The sequence below is a fragment of the Malania oleifera genome, chromosome 7, assembly GCF_029873635.1.
Source record: "Malania oleifera isolate guangnan ecotype guangnan chromosome 7, ASM2987363v1, whole genome shotgun sequence".
In the NCBI taxonomy this organism is placed as follows: Eukaryota; Viridiplantae; Streptophyta; class Magnoliopsida; order Santalales; family Ximeniaceae; genus Malania; species Malania oleifera.
In genome coordinates this window covers 60,225,116-60,244,333 of record NC_080423.1, presented here as the reverse complement: position 1 = coordinate 60,244,333, position 19,218 = coordinate 60,225,116, and the positions used below count along the sequence as shown (strand labels likewise).

The 19,218-nt window shown below is 33.8% G+C and overlaps 1 protein-coding gene across 3 annotated transcripts; it reads left to right on the top strand.

Moving 5' to 3' along the window:
- The first annotated feature begins 901 nt into the window (after nucleotides 1-901).
- LOC131160248 (ADP-ribosylation factor GTPase-activating protein AGD12-like) lies at nucleotides 902-19,110 on the top strand. 3 transcript variants are annotated; one of them, XM_058115690.1, is made up of 9 exons: nucleotides 902-1,171; nucleotides 2,306-2,377; nucleotides 9,411-9,492; nucleotides 13,537-13,612; nucleotides 14,692-14,855; nucleotides 15,641-15,773; nucleotides 16,130-16,246; nucleotides 17,446-17,541; nucleotides 18,534-19,110. In XM_058115690.1, exons 2-9 carry the CDS (start codon nucleotides 2,350-2,352, stop codon nucleotides 18,813-18,815), a joined length of 978 nt encoding a protein of 325 aa, XP_057971673.1. In that variant the 5' UTR covers nucleotides 902-1,171; nucleotides 2,306-2,349; the 3' UTR covers nucleotides 18,816-19,110. The 3 variants fall into 3 exon arrangements, with proteins under 3 accessions (XP_057971673.1, XP_057971674.1, XP_057971675.1); XM_058115691.1 differs by having other exon boundaries at nucleotides 921-1,171; nucleotides 2,310-2,377; XM_058115692.1 differs by having other exon boundaries at nucleotides 966-2,140; nucleotides 2,310-2,377.
- Nucleotides 19,111-19,218: the final 108 nt, after the last annotated feature.

Sequence of the window (19,218 nt, the reverse complement as noted above, 5' to 3'; positions counted from 1 at the left end):
GTGCAATAGTAATTAAATTTTATTTTATTTTTTTTAAAAAAATGAATAAAAAACACAATACTACAAGCATAAAAATTTAGAGAGCTTTTTTTTTCTTCAATTTTTTTTGCAAAAATATTGAAAAATTGAGAAATTTTTTTATATTTTTTAAAAATAAAAAATAAAAAACATAATTTTTTGTTGTTGTTGCAACTGACAAGTTAGGCTTTTAAAGTTTTGTAATCTCTCTCTTTGCATCAATATAGGGATAAGATCTTTTGTAATTTACCTTTTTAATTTTTTAAAACTCTCTTTCTTTCTCTCTCTCTCTCTCTCTCTCTCTCTCTCTCTCTCTCTCTCTCTCACACACACACGCGCGCGCGCGCATGCACACATAACATCTTTGAACTTTACTATTTTAATTTTTTAAAATTTATAAAATTCTTCAAATCCTTAACTTACTTTTAAGCTTTTAAAAGATTATAAAATTTCATAAAAACTTATGAATTTTGTGGGGAGTAGAACTTTTGAGTTTTTTATTTGTTTAAAATTTAGGATTTAATGAAACATTTATTAACTTAAAATGTTATAACTTATAAATTAAAAGTTGAATTTATGTCAAATTTTAAAAATTTCAATATACTTTTTATTTACATTTTAATTAAATTCACACAAGTTAAAATATAAATTTTGAATTTAATGTTTTTAAAAGCAGTGTAAATAAATTAAGGAACACATGGGCGGTTGTAAAAGGAGAAGAGAAAAAACAGAAAAGTAGTAACGTGGAGTCAGAATTGGGAGGTGAGGTCCCACTTTCCAAAACAATAATTAATTAAATATTATTGAATGATTTGTAGAATCCGTAATAATAAATAAAATAATAATGATTTATATTCAATATGTACAGTGTATATATAAATAAATTCAACAATATAAACATTATATAATATAATCCTCTAAAGTCCAATCCTCGTTCAATAGTTCAATTGTTCATATTCGTATTTCAATCCTCGTTCAATAGTTCAATTGTTCATATTCGTATTTCAAACTTGAAAGAAGACTGCCATGCGAATGCGAATGCGAATGCGAATGCGAATGCGACCCTAGGCTTCGTCCCCTTCCTCCCCATCCTTCCAGGATCATTTTCTGAAAGGTTCTTTGTTTTCTGAAGTCGCTTCCTTCCTCCTAGCTGGTAAATTTCTCTCTCTCTCTCTCTGGCAATCAAGTTTTATCTCTCCGCGGAGAATCAAGGCCCTCTGGAATTTCTAATCTTTTCATTCCCTGGTGATTCGCAATGCTCTCTTTTCGGATCCTTCATTATTTTTATTAATTCTCTGAGTGTCTTCTGAAATTTATTTTATTTTATTTGAGCTTTGTTTAGTAATTCTTTTTGTCGATCTAGCTATTTGCTTCGTGATGAAAATCGATTGAGTTGTTCTCTGACCTTTCATTTGAACAAATAAGAGATTGTCGTAGTTTGACCATTTCAAAATCTGGCATTCTTTTGATTTTACTTAATTGGGTTTGCTCCCACGGCTTTTATATGCTTGGGAATGAATGGATGAAAGTGTTTTAACTATTATCCTTCTATTTGAATCCAAAGGTGTTGTTAGTTGATGAAGGTACATAATTTTTACGGGTGTGATTGAATTGCATTTGACTTATTGAAAAGCTATGTGCATTAGTTTTTCCTCTTATTTTCTCTGTGGCTTAGGTGTATATGTTGTTGAAAATCTTTTGCTATTAGCTTCTTTCTTTTTCTTCTTGTACAAAAAAAAAAAAAAAAAAAAACCGCTTTAGTTTAGGCAATAAAAGGGTGATTTGTTGCTTTTCTATGATGATTGATCACAACAATAAATCCAATCCTTGGGCCTCAATCCACTAGCAAGCATGCGAACAATAAGGTCTCCAAAGTAAATATGTCAGAAGCCACTTGATTTGCCTGGCAGGGGACCCTCTGATGCTTAAGTCAGATATGCTATGGTGGTGGAACTATGTGAACAAAAGAGAGGGAGAAGGAAATTATGAGGAAGGCCTTCTTCATCTATGTAGCCTTGGGTATATTTATAGGCTTGAAGAACATTAATTCCCAAAGAGAATGAGAGTGTTTGTTTGAAATATTCTTCTTTGTGAGTTCCCCCATTAATTGACAGTTAATAAGGTGAGTTTCTTCTAGTATTATTGTGCACTGATCCTTGTGTTGTTGCCTAATTGGAGGGTTTTTTTTATAGTCTCATCATCCTCCAACATTTTTTTTTTTTTGCCGAATGGATTGCTTTCTCTTCCCCCTTTTTTTCCTAATTATCTTTGGGGTCATTTTGTCCAGGCAGTTACTTTTATTGGATGATTGTGGCTTGCAAGTAGAGTGAAATGTCTGAACTTGGGAGACGCACTTCAGGTATTGTTCCTCAACATTATGATGTCTGAGTTATCTATTATACTTTCAAGTTCTTTCTATAATGCATGGGGATTCTGTGTGATAGACTCAAACAGAGGGCGTGAAGATATAATAAAAATAATTCAGTAGAACAAACTTTCATGGTCCTATAGATAATATTTTGCTAATTTAATTCCATGCACTAAAATTATTCTCTCTACTCATGCTTTTATTTCATTTCTGTTCTTATGGTTTTGGTGTTTGTCAATGCTACATACTTTGAACTCAACTTGCTTTATTTGCCATTTAATATTTTTCTCATGCATCAAAATTTTCATGTGTAACACATGCATCTTGATTAAATGTGATAGTACCTTTATTTTTTTGGGTTTTTTTTTTGCTTATAATTAGAAATTGAAGCCTTGCCCCACAACTTCCTTTGGGCACTCTGCATGCTTCACTGTGCTAAATCATTTGTATGAGTCATTTTAATGATACATATTATTGAAGAAAATATAATTATGCAAGCAACAAATAAATGTCTGAATGTGTGAGCCCTGCCCTTGGGTCCATGAAAATAATAAAAGAGGTATTTTAGTTTTTCTTTGAAAATCTCTTTTTTAGTCATTATTTGAAAGAATGGAAATTTGAAAAATATGGATTTTAAGGTGGAGAATGATTTGGATTCTTTACCAAACCTTGTTAGTTTAGAATAGGTCATTGTCTCTAAATTAAATAAATGAAGCAATCATAACATTAGCAAGTTAGCATGCGACCTTCTGTTACTCATCAAATTGGCATAGTTGTAACCTGCATAACATATCATGCACAAGGACCATCACTCCCAAATTCCAAGAGGTAGGAATCCTTGGATCGTTATCCCTTAACCATGTAAATTGATGATAGGAACCTTAATTAGACTATTACCCAAGTTGACATATTCTTGAAGAATAAGAATCCAATTTATTTAGTGGAGTTATAGTCTTATTATTTTTAGGGAAAATGAGAAAAAAACTTAATTTTAACTCCAAACGTGGAAAGCCATCCTAAAAGAAGTTTAGAAGCAAACTAAGTTACTAGTTGCAAATGGCAACAAATCTTCATCAAGGTCCATTAGGCACCTCAATTTGTCCTTTAGATCTTCTTGTTTGCAAATTGGTAGCCTTTATTTCTTTAATAAAAAAAATAAACGATGAATCCAAATTTAAAGCGTAGACAAAGCATTCAAATATGAACATCACATGAGCCTAGCATAAAACATTAAATATCAACATTCATGCAATTATTTGATGACAAACGATACCCATAAGAATAGATCAGGCAAACAATAGCCAATCTAAGCTAGAGAATGAATTAGACAACTAATAATCCTAGTACACATGCACACACACACACACACACACACACTTGGATAATCAAAACATATATTCTCCAAATATCATCAAACAAAGCAATTGCCATGGTAAAAATGTTCAACAAAGTAAGAAACAAACTATAATAATGAAGAATTATTTTAGTGCCATCTAAGGAAAAAGCAAGCCAGGGGAATTCATTTCACGATCATCAAAATAATAAAACATAAAAAAGAATTAAAATGTTAAACTAGAACGTGCAAAGATTATTGACTGTAGGTTTGCACTTTGAATGAAATCCCGAGCTGCCTACTTAAAAATCTCTCTTAAATGGGAATCAAGTCCTACTTGTTCAAAAGACATGAAGAGAAGTGCCAAACGCCAATGCTCACGCAATATTACAAGAAAATACAATTCATTATGTAAAATGGACACTTGTGGCAGATGGTTGCTGTGGTAGGTATCGTAGAGGTATCCTGTCAATTTTAACCCTTCCTTTATCCAAAGAAAAAAGAATGAAAAAGGAAAAAGAAACAATTAATCAATCACATTAGCATGGTGTGATTGCAATCAACAAGGAATCTGATCCTAATCATCCTTCCACCCAATGATTTTTTTTTTCCTTGAAATACCTAAACACCAAATTATATTCCATTAATCAATCAGCAAAGTCGTAGTAAAATAAAGGACCAACTAATTGAAGGTTAAGATCTTGCGGCTTGGCGTAGGAAAGTTCCACAGAGTTTGTTTACTAGGTTCTTGAACTTTACACAATGGCACCCATTCTCTTCTTTCTTCTCCCCCCAAAAATGGGCACCATAAGGTCTTATTTATAGGCATATAACGGCCCTAGCGGCTAGGGTTTGGGTTTTGTCTTGGAAACCAAGGAGGCAATCCAAGGTTCCAAAATTGATTAAATACTGATCAAGGATCAAAAGTAGGGTATATTATGGTGTTGGGTCCAAAATCTTACCCTAAATCCTAAAATGATGCCCTTCCCTTCTATTAGGACACATTGGTTAGTAGACAACATATATAAGGACTTTGGTATATACCCAACACATAAAAAGTCGACTAAGTATATAGTACATAAGGATAGGGTGGGATCAGACGCATGGCAACATGGTATGGTGCCCCTTGGTAGACCTAAAGGATAGGTTCTTCAACTAGGGCGCACAATATATCTAATGATATGTGATACCTATGACTCATTGGTCCAACAATTTGTGTGCCCTTGTGTGATAGATAGCCTAAGGTTTGCAATCAGCGTAGTGGCTGGTGCCTTCCAATTGACATGGCATAACTTGGGACAATTGCCCAATCAGGGATATCAAACCAACTCCTTGCTACGATTCTCCATAAAAAACAACGCATATGGAAGGCACAAGCATGAACCATAGTGTAGTGAATGCATACAATAGGAACTGAAAAAAGAGTTGCCAATTTTCCATACTCAATCTCTTTAGGGAGTTGACAATCCCTTTGGAGACAATCCCTTTGGACCTGCAGAAATAATAAAATTGATAGTTTAGATTTTATTTGAAAATTCTTTTGATCTTTATCTCAAAGAATGGAGTTTTGGGAAAAGAAAACAATTTTTTATCAAAAATTGATTTAGATTCTTTTCTAATCATCCATGTTTTAGATAGGCCACCATCTTTAAATCAAATAAATCAAGTGATAGGCAAGGATGGACCACCACCTTGCAGCTTATATAAATTGAATAACCTAAACACTATAGCCTATCATGCACAATGACCACCACTCCTAAATTTCAACTTGTAGGAACCTTCACAAGGTCATCATCTTAATTGGACACTTGACTGCATCGAATAAAAGGAATTCAATTTAGTTTATGAAGTCACCACCATCATATTATTTTTAGGAAATGAGCAAAAGAACCTAATTTTGACTCCAAATGTGCATCAAATCAGGATTCCCAAGAATTATGCTTCAAATTAAGAAGGTCAGCATGCCTTGGGAAAGGTCTGAGCGCCTGAGTTTGCCCTTTCAATATCGCAAATTGTTAATCTTTAGTTAACAAGAAAACAACAACGAATCTAAATTTAAAGGCATAACAAAAGAATGCGACTATACAAAGGAAACGAATATGAACATGAGATGAACCCAGCATAAAACATCATATATTGGCATCCATACACATAATAATTATATTTAATGGCAAACAATGAACTTAAGAATAAACCAATAAAGCTGTAACAAATCTAAACTAGAGATGAATCAAACAAATAGTATATATTTTTTAGCTATTGTTTGACTCGGCCTCCTGGTAAACACATGAAAAGGGATGAATTTTGGGCTGGGTTCGAGCAATGGTAGCCCATTACCAACTTTTGACAATATATAATTTTCCAAATGTCATCAAAATAATCAAATGCCCATAGGATCAAATATTGAACCAAGTAAGAAACAAACAAAATAATAAGAGACAGTTGGACCATGACTCAATTCATAATTTCATATCATAATAATAAATAAAATTAATAAATAACTAAAATGCAACAACGACAACAACAAAACCAAGCTTTATGTCCCACTAGGTGGGGTCGGTTATATGAATCATTTTCCGCTAATTTATGCGATTATGAAAAATTTCTTTCAACAAATTCAAGGCTATTAAATCCTTACTATTTCATTCCAAGTTATTTTAGGTCTACCTCTATTCCTTCTACTGTCGTTCATAGTAACTAATTTACTCTTCCTCCTAGCGCACTATGTGGCCTACGTTGCAAGTGCCCAAACCATCCGAGTCATCCCTCCCATATCTTATCTTCCATAGGAGCTATGCCTAACTTACCATGAATATCCTAGGCAACACATCTATGATCCATCTAAGCATTCTCATCTTGGCAACTTTTACTTTTTGAATATATTGTTTCTTAGTCGCCCAACATTCTGTTCCATATAGCATAGCTAGTTTTACAGTCGTTCTATAAAGTTTCCTTTTTAATTTTAAGGGTATTCTACAATCACAAAGCACACTCGAAGCACTTCTCCATTTTACCCAACTTGCTTTAACTCTATGTATTACATCTTCTTTAATTTCTCCTTCAACTTTCATAATAGATCCAAGGTATCGAAATCTACTAGTGCTATTGATTTCTTTATCATCGAGTTTAATTTTATCTCCAATATTCCTCCTACTATTATTAAAATTACATTTCATATATTCTGTCTTATTTCTACTTATCCTAAAGCCTCTAGATTCTAAAGCTTATTTTCATAATTTTAACTTAGATTCTACTTCACGCCTAGCTTCAAAACAATATCATCTGCAAACAACATACACCATGGAACCTCATTTTGGATTCTTCTAGTTAGTTCATCTATAACTAAAGAAAAAAGATAAGGGCTCAAAGCATTCAATTGATTATTTGACTTGAGCATATTGGTTTGCACATGGGATGAAACCACATCTTGAATGACTGAATGGGGAATCCAATCCCTAGTATTTCAAAAACATCCATGAAGAGGGCCCCACTCACACAAAAACTATATTATAAAAAATGCAATTTGTTATGCAGACAAATAATCAATTACATGCTTGGTTACAGTGAACAATTAATCAAATCCTAATCAAGGTTCTACCTAATGATTCCAAAGAATTTTAAAAAACCTAAACACCCAATGTCACGCTTTTAACTAATATGCAAAGCCTTGTAGTGAAATAAATAATAAACCAGTTGAAGCTTTATGTCTTGTTATCTTATGTAATAGAATTTTGATGGAGTTATCTCCCTAGACTCTTGCACTCTTCACAATGGCACTCTCTCTCTCTGTCTCTCTCACACACACATGCATGCATTCTCTCTCTCTCTCTCTGAAGAGGCACCTTAAGGTCTTATTATTGACCGACAAGAGCCCTTGGGAAGCATCTGCCTTGGAGACCAAGAAGGCCATCCAAGGTCAAAATTTGTTTAATGATTGATCAGGGGTAAAAAATAGTCATCTTAAAGTGTTGGGGTGCTGAAATTGGAGAGATAATCGCCATAAAAAGGCCCAAAAAAGGAGGCATGCTCCACTATTTTAGCAGCACGTCCCACTCATTTGAGAGGTGTGCGCTACACTGAGGGAAGCAACCTCTCTCTTGATGGTGCAACTCCTCTCAACATGCTGTTTGTCCAACTTTGCAATTTTTTATTTAAAGGAACTTTAATTTTGGTAGAAAGACTTCATTCCTTAATTTTTAAGTCTAAATTGCCCTTATAAGGTCAATCTAATTAAGAGACTGGGGTTTTAAATGTTTTGGACCAAATTGAATTTGTACACCTATTTAGAGGGCTTTTTATTTGTTAATTGTATACTTGGATACACTGTAGCGTGTGCAATGAATGAAAAAGAATTGTTAACCCATTGAATAACAATATCTTCTATCAACTGTCCAAGATTTTGTACTTGGACTTGGATGTACCTTAATCTTTTTAATGCAGAATCATGTTTAATCATAGTGGGTTATTTTGTGCATTGTGCATCAAATAGTTGTTTCATTTATGTTATGCATTGTGTAACGGTCTCAGCCCAACTCTAGTGAGGTATTGTTTGCTTTGGCCCATTGGCTTCATGGTTTTGTCCTATAAAAGGCGTCTCACACAGTTGGGGTTGAATCATCCTTATAAAACCAAGATCTCCTTAGTATACATCCGAGCTGGGACTGTAATATGCTTTCCCTTGTGATCTATGACATCTGTGTCAGAGTGGCCCACACCGTTGTGTAGGATCTACCCCACATGATAGTACCCCCGAGGTGGCTTTGATACCAAATGTAATAGTGTCGGCTAACTCAATTGAGGTATTGTCTGCTTTAAGAAAGTTTGCTTTGGTCCACTTATTCGTGTGTCTTAATGGCTAATGCCTTTTACAACTTTACTTCCAAATATTCATCATTCTTTTCTCCTCATCCATTTTCAATTTTTGCCTGCTTGTTCAACTAACTATTTATCATTTTTAATAATTACATCTTATTTGTAATATATGGATCGGAATGTTGGGCGACGAAGAAACATAATATCCAAAAAGTAAAAGTTGCCGAGATGAGAATGCTTAAATGGATGAGTGGTATAACATTGAAAGATAAAGTAAGGAATGAACATATTCGTGGTAAGTTAGGTATAACTCCTATAGAAGATAAGATAGGAGGGACGACTAAGATGGAATGGACACTTGCAACATAGGCCTTATAGTGCACTTGTGAGAAAGAGTAACTTAGTTACTGTGGGGGGCAGTAGAAGGGATAGGGGTAGACCTAAAATAACTTGGGAGGAGATAGTGAGTAAGGATTTAATATCCTTGAATATATAAAAAAAAATGGCCCATGATCACATAAATTGACGAAAAATGATTCATATAGCCGACCCCACTTAGTGGGACTAAGGCTTGGTTTTGTTGTTTGTTGTTGTACATCTTATTTGTAATATATTTTTCGTTATGTGTATACTTCGATGTGCATTTTATTCTACTGATTAATTATATATATTTTCTGAAAATGTATATATATTACTACGGCCGGGGCCTTGGCTGATGAGGAAATGGACTTTATTTGTCTAGGTCAGGGACCTCGGTTTTGGAGATAAAATGTTGTGTCTTTCCTTCATTTATTTCATTTAATAAGTTGAAAATAGAATGTTGTATTGTTGTATCCTCTATATAATTCAGTAAGCACACAATGTGCATTTTTTTTACAGGTAAGAGAAGATTAAAAGATTTACTGCTTAAAAGTGACAATCGCATTTGTGCTGATTGTGGTGCTCCAGATCCTAAATGGGCGTATGTTCTGCCATCTTTGTTTCTTCAGATATCTGATTTTGTGTCAATGTTCGTTTTTGTATTTGATAAAAGGCTTGATAGTGGTCTAAGTGTACATGCATCTCAAGGTTTTTTTTTATTTTTTTCTGCATGCAGATTTCATAGTAGTGTGGTTGCTCTATGGATGATTATATCCATCCCCATAATGCTCTTGCCTAACAATTTATCATTTCATTTCTGTTTTCTTCTGTACACTTTTGGAACCGATTAGATTCTGTTCAGTGTTTGGAAGTTCAACTTAGGTATTGATGTGGTAATGTGACTGATTTGTTTACAGTGTAAATTGACTACTAAAGCTTTTTTGCTTGATTTAGAATGAAAGTTTTTGAAGTTTTACCATTTTATTATATGTCAAATGAAGTTAAAATGAAATATTTTGCGAAAGATAACTGCGCAAAGGCTAAGACATGGGAAGATATTATTGAATCTCTGATTGGGACCATGCCCTCAAGCTAAAATCAAAGAGCCTAATTCTTGGGAAATTAAAGGATAAGGCAGGAAACAAGATTAACTACTTGTTCTTTCTTCAATTGTAAAAATGACGACAGCACTGATGGAACACTAGAGAAGAGAAAAAGAGAGAGCAGCTACCTGTACAAGGGATCATTGAGAGACAAAATTTTCTATGAAATTCCATATAGTTAAAATAGTATGTTACATATAGTCTTTAGTCCGAATAAAACTGTCGTATCGACTTGGAAACATAGATCGAATGTAAATTAATAACAATTAATTTTCGTAAGCTGCCATGGGGAATTTACCTTTGTAAATTAATAACAATTAATAACACCTTGAATCTCCTGTTCTTTGCTTTACTTTTTTTTTTTTTTCTTTTTTGTTTTTGTTGTTCAAGTTTCTTGAATCTTTTGGCAATCACTGTGGACATGTTGGCAAAAAAAGAGGGGATACGTCAAGAGCTTGTTTATTTGGTGGAATTTTTTGAATCTCCTGTTTCTTGCTTTACTTTATTTTGTTTTTGTTGTTCAAGTTTCTTGAATCTTTTGGCAAACACTGTGGACATGATGTTGGAACTAAAGTGGGGGATATGTTGATAATTGTTACTCATTATTGAAATAATTTATTCATCCCCTTTTCTGTGGAAAAAAAAGCCCCTAAGCCTGGGGTTTGTGTGATGCGCAGTCCAAAGTGAAACTAAGGGTCACTTCTTTGTTGTTATTGTCAAATTGCAAGGTAGCTTTGGAATAATTCGTTTGGAACTTTTGACGAGGATAGGGGTTCGTCCTTTTACTTTAGACAATTTAATGAAAATGAAGTTTTGGGGTTTTGCTAGTGTGTAATTAAAGGAAGATATCTTAGCAATCTGCTTGTTTTACTATTTGCTGCTTGTTTCACATGGTAGGATTTTTTGAGATCAGCTGGCAAAAGTATTTTTTTTTGCGCCTCATTGGGCTTTTACTTTAGGAGGTTTTCGGGGTATTTCTTTGAATGATTTGCAGAGAGATTGAAAATCGTTCTTTCGTATCTTTATATTTCTTTCTGAAGGGTCTCTTGTTCACCTTTTTGTACTCATTTTTCTCTGAATAGATTTTTTTTTTCCTGCTCCCACCAAATAAAATTAAATTAAAAAATGAAATTAAAAAAAAACAAAGACTTTGTATCTAAAGAAAACAATATTCATAATGAGAGCCAAAATAGCTTACCTAGATGTCAAGGATGTGGACCAAAAAACTGCAAATGAAGTGAAGAGAAATAGATAAATTACAACATTATCTAACTAAAATACTTAAATATTAAAAATCTGTAGATAAAATATTTTAATTATAATTCTTGCTCTCTTACCCTTCATGTGCCCAAAAAACAAAAAGAAAAAAAAAAAAGGAGAAAAGAAAAGTGAAAAAGCACACAGAGTTTTATGTGAATATAGCAAACTTCTACTTTTTAAAGCTGGCTGTGACAGATTTTGATGCAATGTGAACCGGTTTTTAGACTTTCTAATTGGTATCTCCTGAGATGATGATAGTTGATACAAGGATGTTGCAGGGGTGTTTGGGATGACTTAAAGAAATAACTTAAGCTACTTTTGACTTAGATAACAAATTTTTCTTTGTAATTCAAATAATAAAAACGTTGAGTCAAGAATCACAGTGGTTACTTTTATAAGTTAAGAAAAAAAATGCTCATGAGATGATGATAATTGTAAGATAACAAATTCTAGAATCTAGAAGTTAAATTAAATAAAATTTGCCTGTTTGATAATAGGCTACAAAATCCACTACTGAGCGCCGATTGGGTTGTATTTAAAGTGGCACAATGATGATAACAGGAAGGTGTAAGTTAATCTGGGAGGATTTTTTTTGGAGATGTTAACCATATTTTAGGTGTTGATGACCTTTTGATAGAGCAAGAGGTTTGCGTGGTGCTTTCAGAAATTCACAAAATACTCTTGAATATAACTGGAAGACTTTAGGAAAGCCAAAAATGAAGGCGCTGTCTGACAAAATCATGCTACTTAAGCATTTTTGTGAGTTGATACTTGATAAACACATATTTTAAAGATATGTAGAGACGCAGAAAAAAATGTCCATCTATGCTGCCAGTTCATGAACAAATGTATCCCTGTGATTACAGAGTAGGCACAAAGTTTTTTTTTTTTTTTATTATGTTCGAGAAATGGTATAGGATATGGAAGAGTGGAAGTTGGATAAAAGTAGGAAAAAAAAATGTGTCAAGAGAAGAGAGAAGACAACCCCCACAGGGTTATTTCTTCAAATCTGAAAAATCCTTCAAGCATATATCTGAGTATCCTCATAATCCTAGCTATTGATTGCTTTTAGTCCCATATCTATTGAGTCATCTCACTTAATTGTCATCAGCCTTCCATGCAACATCCATTGTCTTAAATTGTTGAAATTTCCCTTGTGATTTCCACTTTCCACCACCCTCATAATCTGAAAGGAGATCAAAATTTCAACAATATTTTTCAAAATTTAGCTAAGAAGCAAAATTTACTTAAAAATTGTATTCTGAGTTTCAAAATTCTCTAATATTGAACTCAATATTATACCATTTTTGTCGAACTTTGATGGGAATCTTCAGAGTTTGAAAAGTGTTGAACAAATTTTTAAGAATTTAAGGAATTTCATTTAATAAATCACTTGAAGTATTTGTAATTTTAAATGTTGAATAAAGCTGTAATAAGTTGCATTTGCATGTGGACCAATATTTGGTTAATTTATGATTCATTTACACTAATTGAAATTTTTATTGTGCTTATCATTTAATGGTTATTGTACATTAATAAACACTATACATTTGGCGTTCTGCATTTTATTTACCATATTTATGTTCTGAGTCGTTCATATTATGTCTATAAACAGTTCTCATGATTTCACAAAAAACAATTTCTACGTTTTACTACTACATTTCAGGCCAAGATAGAAAATTTTCATATTTTTGAAGCCTTGAAATTTTTTATTGATATCGAAATTTAAAATCTTGGAACAGCTTAAGTGGATGTGGGTATTTACCCATTTTCCTTAATAAAAAGGATAAAACACCCAATTGAAATTTAAAATTTTTGTTTAGTTTTATTTTGTGAGCTCTCTCTCTCTCTCTCTCTCTCTCCTGTTATAAAAAAAAAAAGACCCAGTTAAGAAAATCTGTCTCAAATACAAATTGAAGTGAAAATGATTTGCCCGCCTTTAACAAAACATATAAAGCAATATCCCGAGATTTCCTTATAAGAAGTGATTTGACAAGATACGCAATTCTCACCTGCTCAGATTGTTTTATTAGAGGAATATTGTTGAAAGTAAATAATTTCGCCATAAAACATCAGACTGAATGCTTATCAGTGGTGGTGGGAGAGCAGAAGTGAGGAACTGCTCTTAACTGGAGCCCTGACCTAATACTTTTTAAAAAAAAAAAACTTAAAAGAACAAATATATATATATATATATATATTTATATTTACTTGGCTATTGCTTGTTGTACTTATATTTGTAGATTGTGATTTAAAGGACCATACAAAAATGGCATTTTCAGGTCAGCTAATATTGGAGTCTTTATATGCTTAAAATGTTGTGGTGTGCACAGAAGCCTTGGTACACATATCTCAAAGGTAACTATTTTGTGGTTGCCTCTTTATTAATTTCTGTTGGTGTGGTTACCATGTTTTGGTAGAAAATTGTTAATGGTAATTAGTATGCAGTATCTACACATATAATTGCTTTCTTTATCCTGGAAATACCTGTCTGTTCATAAAGGACAGCAATGATGATTAATGGATATTCCAAAAAAAAAAAAATTATTTTTTGAAAATATATGAGTTAAGTGGGGAATATCACTTAAAAACTGGTTCTCTTTTGTTCAGACTCAATACTGATTTCAGCTGTTATTAAATTTGCATGCAACTAAATATACCCAAAATATATGTTCCATTGACTGTATATTCTCATTGAAGACTGCTGGGATATTGAAGAAACTATTACTTGTATGCACCGATGCTGCCACAATTTGATTAGTCCTCCAGATTTTCATGAGCATCAAAAGAGAGTGCTGCTTCTATGCATAGATGCCTGTGAGGATTTGATTGATCCTCTGAATTTTCATTAGCATCAGAAAATTATTTATAAGAAAAATGCATGCATCTAGAAGAGGAAAATAAGAAATATATATAATTGCGATGAAAGAATACACAAAAATCCATGTGGGTGGAAAGTGGATAATAGGAAGGATTCAGTGTTATTGGTTCATTTATTGCTGCTGTTGTTGTTGTTATTATTGTTGGATTTGGATGAACCTGACTTCTAGAGTCTGTGTTCATAAATTTTTCGTGTGGTTGCTATTTGTTGAGAGCCTCACTGTATTTTTTAAAATTCATTTTCACGGTAATATTCATCAATCATCTCATTCTAACTGATTGATAAGCTATGCTATCCCAATGTTGAGTTTTATTTTTATATGAGGTTAGGCAGACGGAAGTGTAATTGAATTTGCCTGCAGATGTACAACACTGGCATATTACCATGCATTCTTGAAACGCTAATATTGTCTTGATTGCTCATTTCATCCTATAAATAAATTAAATAATTCTGGTTTTGATTGCTAAGTTCTGTGTGGTTTATGCTATTTCTGTTCCTGTCCCCTCAGGGTGCTGTACTCATTAAACTTTTGAATAACACTAACTTGCGTGGTCAGGTTTTGTCTGTGACATTGGATGATTGGTCTGATGAAGAAATTGATGCCATGTTTGAGGTTGGAGGAAATTCTTCTGCTAATGCAATTTATGAGGCTTTCCTTCCTGAAGGATTCTCAAAGCCTGGACCTGATTCCAGTCATGAAGAGCGGTCAAGATTCATCAGGTTACCTGAAATCCAAAGTGATTTTTGCTATGCATATTTGTTCATTGATTTGCTTGTGAATTAGGGGTGTATTTGAGTCGAGTTGACATAATAAAATAATTGAACTCGTTTCGATTCGACTCGAAAATGTTAAGCTCGAAACTCGGCTCAAACTCAATTGATTTTATAATTATTAAACTCGAACTTGACTTGGCTACAGTTCATCAATTCGAGCTCGACTTGATTAAACTCGACTCGATTATAAATTAATATTAAATACATATGTAAATATATATAATGTACATATAATATTAAATATATTTGAAACTCGATTCGAGTATTATAACTGAGTTCGAACTTGACTCTTTAAAATACTCGAGTAGCTCAAACTCGACTCGAACTCAAGTAGAATCAAGTTGAACCGAGTTAAGGGATGAGTTGAGTCCGAGTAGCTTGTGAGTAAGCTTGACTCACTTTCACCCCTACTTGTGATTCCATGGATATATTTAAATATTGTTTCATGCTGAACTTGAATTGACCTCCTTAATTATATGCCACCACTTGACTAATACTGTTGGAATTCATAGTGATCAAGCTAGCTTAGTGAATTTTTAGTCATATCTTTCAACTAAATATAGAGCTGCATAAACTTTTTCTCTTCCTGCTCTTATTTGTGTTGTCAGAAAGGTAAATAGCCTATGTATCAGTTGGAACAATGCACAATATGCACCCAGTGGCAGATATATTGGTGTCACTGGGAGGTCTATAGGTCGTTGCTTATGCAGATTTACCTTCTTCTGCTGTAGATCTAAATATGAACTTCAAGATTTTTTGAAGCCCAGTTTGCGGATTGTGTCAGTTCCTTCCAGGAAGAGCTCTCTCCAATCTAGTTTTTCCAGAAAAATCATGGACGGTTTTCGAACTTCAAATTCTTCACAGGTGTCCACTGTTAACTTTTCTCACCTTTGCATGTTGGTTTAAGGATTAAGATAAAAGTTCATGTGGAGGCTAGGAGATAGCAACCTGTTTGGTGACTATGAAACCATGTATGCTTTTGGAGGGTATGAGTGGTGATTCATTGCTCTTTCACTCTAATTCTAGAATTCCTCTCAAGGAATTACTCCCAAAGGTACCTCCTCCTAGGGGGACATTAACTGCTACCAGTTTCTTGGTGATGATCTCAGAATAGTGCTTTTGTAGTTCTAACTACGAGATCACTCCAAAGTGGTTTTTACAGGCTATTTTGGTACTACTTTGAATTTCTTCAGTTAATCTTGTGTTTAAACTGGTAACAGGAAGGAATGGTGGAATTTATTGGACTATTGAAGGTCAAAGTGATAAAGGGTTCAAATTTAGCCATACGCGATATGTTGTCAAGTGACCCTTATGTGGTACTTACTCTTGGCCAGCAGGTGAGTCAGACTGGTCCTATTTTTTTTTTTTTAATTTTAAATTCTTGGGAAAGAACCGTAGAAGCTGAAAAATGTCTATAATTCACATTTGTAAGCATCGCCAATTGTTTTACAAGGGTGAGGCTTGGCCCAAGGGTAACAGGTTCAAATTTGGGAAACAGCCTCTCTAACATGGGGAGGCAAGGCGGTCTACATCAGGACCTTCCTATTCCTGATGTGACTGGTAGATGTGATTTTTATCTTTGGCACCAAATTCTTTAATATTTCAATCAATTTTTTTTATGCATTAATTAGTTGTTTTCTGAAATCGACTTTCTTGGTCGAATTGTTAATATCATAGTTTTAAAACCCGGACACGTGACCAATCTGGTGAAGCCACTGGGTCAATTGGACCGGTTGAACTGGAGGGTCAATTCGGTAGTCGAACCGGTAGTACAAGAGTAATATATACATGTATATATATACTGATAATTATTTTTAGAAGTCAAATTAATATCAAATAATAGAGTTTAAAATTTTCATGTATAAAATATTGAATAAGAGTAAGGTAATTTGATTTCAATTAAAAGTTAAAAGTAAAAGAGTTTAACGTTGATTTAATTTATATATATACTTTATGCATTAAATGCTTGTGGGAAGATGAAGTAAGTTGATTATATATATTTTTTGTTGAGAAAAGAAGCACCAACCGCTGTCTGTTGTGCTGGCAAAGATTATTTCCACTCTTCCAGGAGGTCCTGGGTTTGAAGTGAGGCATGCAAAATTTTGAAAGCATTTTCCTCCCTTATAAGAGTGCCTGAGTCAACCTGTGTGACTTCCCAGGTCTGACTGGACACCGAGTTGCCCGGGTAAGACCAGCTTGATTCTGGTTCCGGTCAAAACTGGTTTGTGACATCACCTGGACTGGAACAGTGGCTGGTCCTGGTCCGACCCGGTTGGACCTGCCGGTCTGGGTCTTTAAACCATGCTTAGTATCCTTGGATTGGTTGGATGATGGGTTAGAACTTCCTAATATTACCCCTTCCGTGTTACAATGCTGTACAATATCATTATTTTGCTATAAGATTTTGAGGGAAAAAAAAAAAAAAAAAGAAAGAAGAAAACTTAACTATATATCCATTGTATAAATATTGATTTAGATGGTTCTTGATTATTGTTTTTCTTTCTTGATAATGCAAACTTGATGTTGCTGTCACTAGACAGTCCAGACAAATGTGATAAGGAGCAACTTGAATCCAACCTGGAATGAAGAACTTATGCTTTCTGTTCCACAGAGTTATGGGCCCTTGAAATTGGTAAGCCTGTTTTGTTTTCTCCTCTCTTTTCCTTCTTGTCATGGTAATTGATGTGTATTTGTAGTCAAGGTTCAATGCTCAAGCGAAAATGTTTTGTTGGCCTTGACCTTGTATACCTGGGGCTGGTGCCCAAAATGCATTCATTGGCCTTGACCTTGTGTACTGGTATTGGTGCCCATTACTTGCAAAGAAAGAGTGGGCAAAAAGAAATATAAAGAATTAGCTGACATCAAGATCTTTCCCCCCTTTTTGTGTTTTGCTGTCAGAGGAATATGGATAGTTAAAATGAGTGAAATCATGTCGCTAATCTTATGCTCTGACCTCACCAGCGAATTACTAAGTCTTCTGGCCACCAGTCTTTCTTATGGACACTAACAAAATGAAAACCTTGGTGAGAAAGATTCTAATTGATCAAAACAAGTCTAAAGGAGAAGCACATCAGGAAATTTTGTCAATTCATAATTGTTGTTGAGATGTTGTGAAATAGAAATAATTGTGGGGTAGGAATTCAAAATAAACATGTCCACAATAAAATCTTGTCATCTGTAGACTCATTTAACAATGGCTGATTTTGCCAAGTTGGACCCGTTTAATTATTGTGCATTAGGAGAAGCTGGTAGTTTTTGGTTTGAACATTTATTAGTAGAGAGTCAAATCTCCTCCCCCGAATTGAAATTTCAAAGAAGTTGTGTTCATAGATTTCATTTTGGGATAATATGTGGTCTTGGAGTGAAACTTTGAAGTAGGTCTTTAATAATAATGTCCAAAACACTACAATAGTATTATAACTAGATGATGCATATCCACCAAATGCATCAAAATTCACTGCACGCATTGAAAAATGATCCTAAATAATTAAGCGTCATATTTTTTTGGGTTCATTAGTCCTTTTATGTATGTAAATCATTAATGTGTGATGCTCAATTCCCAATTATCTGAGTCTGATATAATCATGGCATTTCATCCTATCTGTTAATCTTTGTGCATTGCAGAAAGTGTTTGATCATGACACATTTTCAGCTGATGACATAATGGGAGAAGCCGAGGTTGATATCCAGCCCTTAATTACATCTGCAATGGCATTTGGGGATGCAGGAATGTTTGGGAATATGCAAATCGGGAAGTGGCTCAAGTCACACGACAATGCCCTCATAGATGACAGTACCATCAACATTGTCGATGGGAAGGTGAAGCAAGAGTTGTCGCTCAAGCTCCAAAATGTTGAATCTGGGGAAGTCGATCTTGAACTAGAATGGATGCCTCTTGAGCAATAGGCATAATACCTTCCCTGCCATTTCTTCAAAAAAAAAAAAAAAAAAAAAAGAGGCTGTACTATTGTGTTTCATATTAAATAGTGCTGCCATTTTGCTTTCTTCTTTCTCTTGTATCAATTCATTTAATATCAATTCTCATTCATTCTTTTTATGCCTTCTTCCAAATATTCCAATGTGATTCCGTTGGCAGATTTCATAGACATGCTCTCAGTATCTCGAGGTATGTAAATATATTTTAGCAGCTGTGAACCTGGCCTTGTGATATATAAATAAAGTGAACATTAAGTTTGGTCAAGATTTCTCAGCAGAAAAAACCATTATTTTTAAGTCGCATTCTTATTTTGAAATCATGGATTTGTTTTTTGCAAGTGAATTTTAATTAAACGATTATATTTCTTGCGTG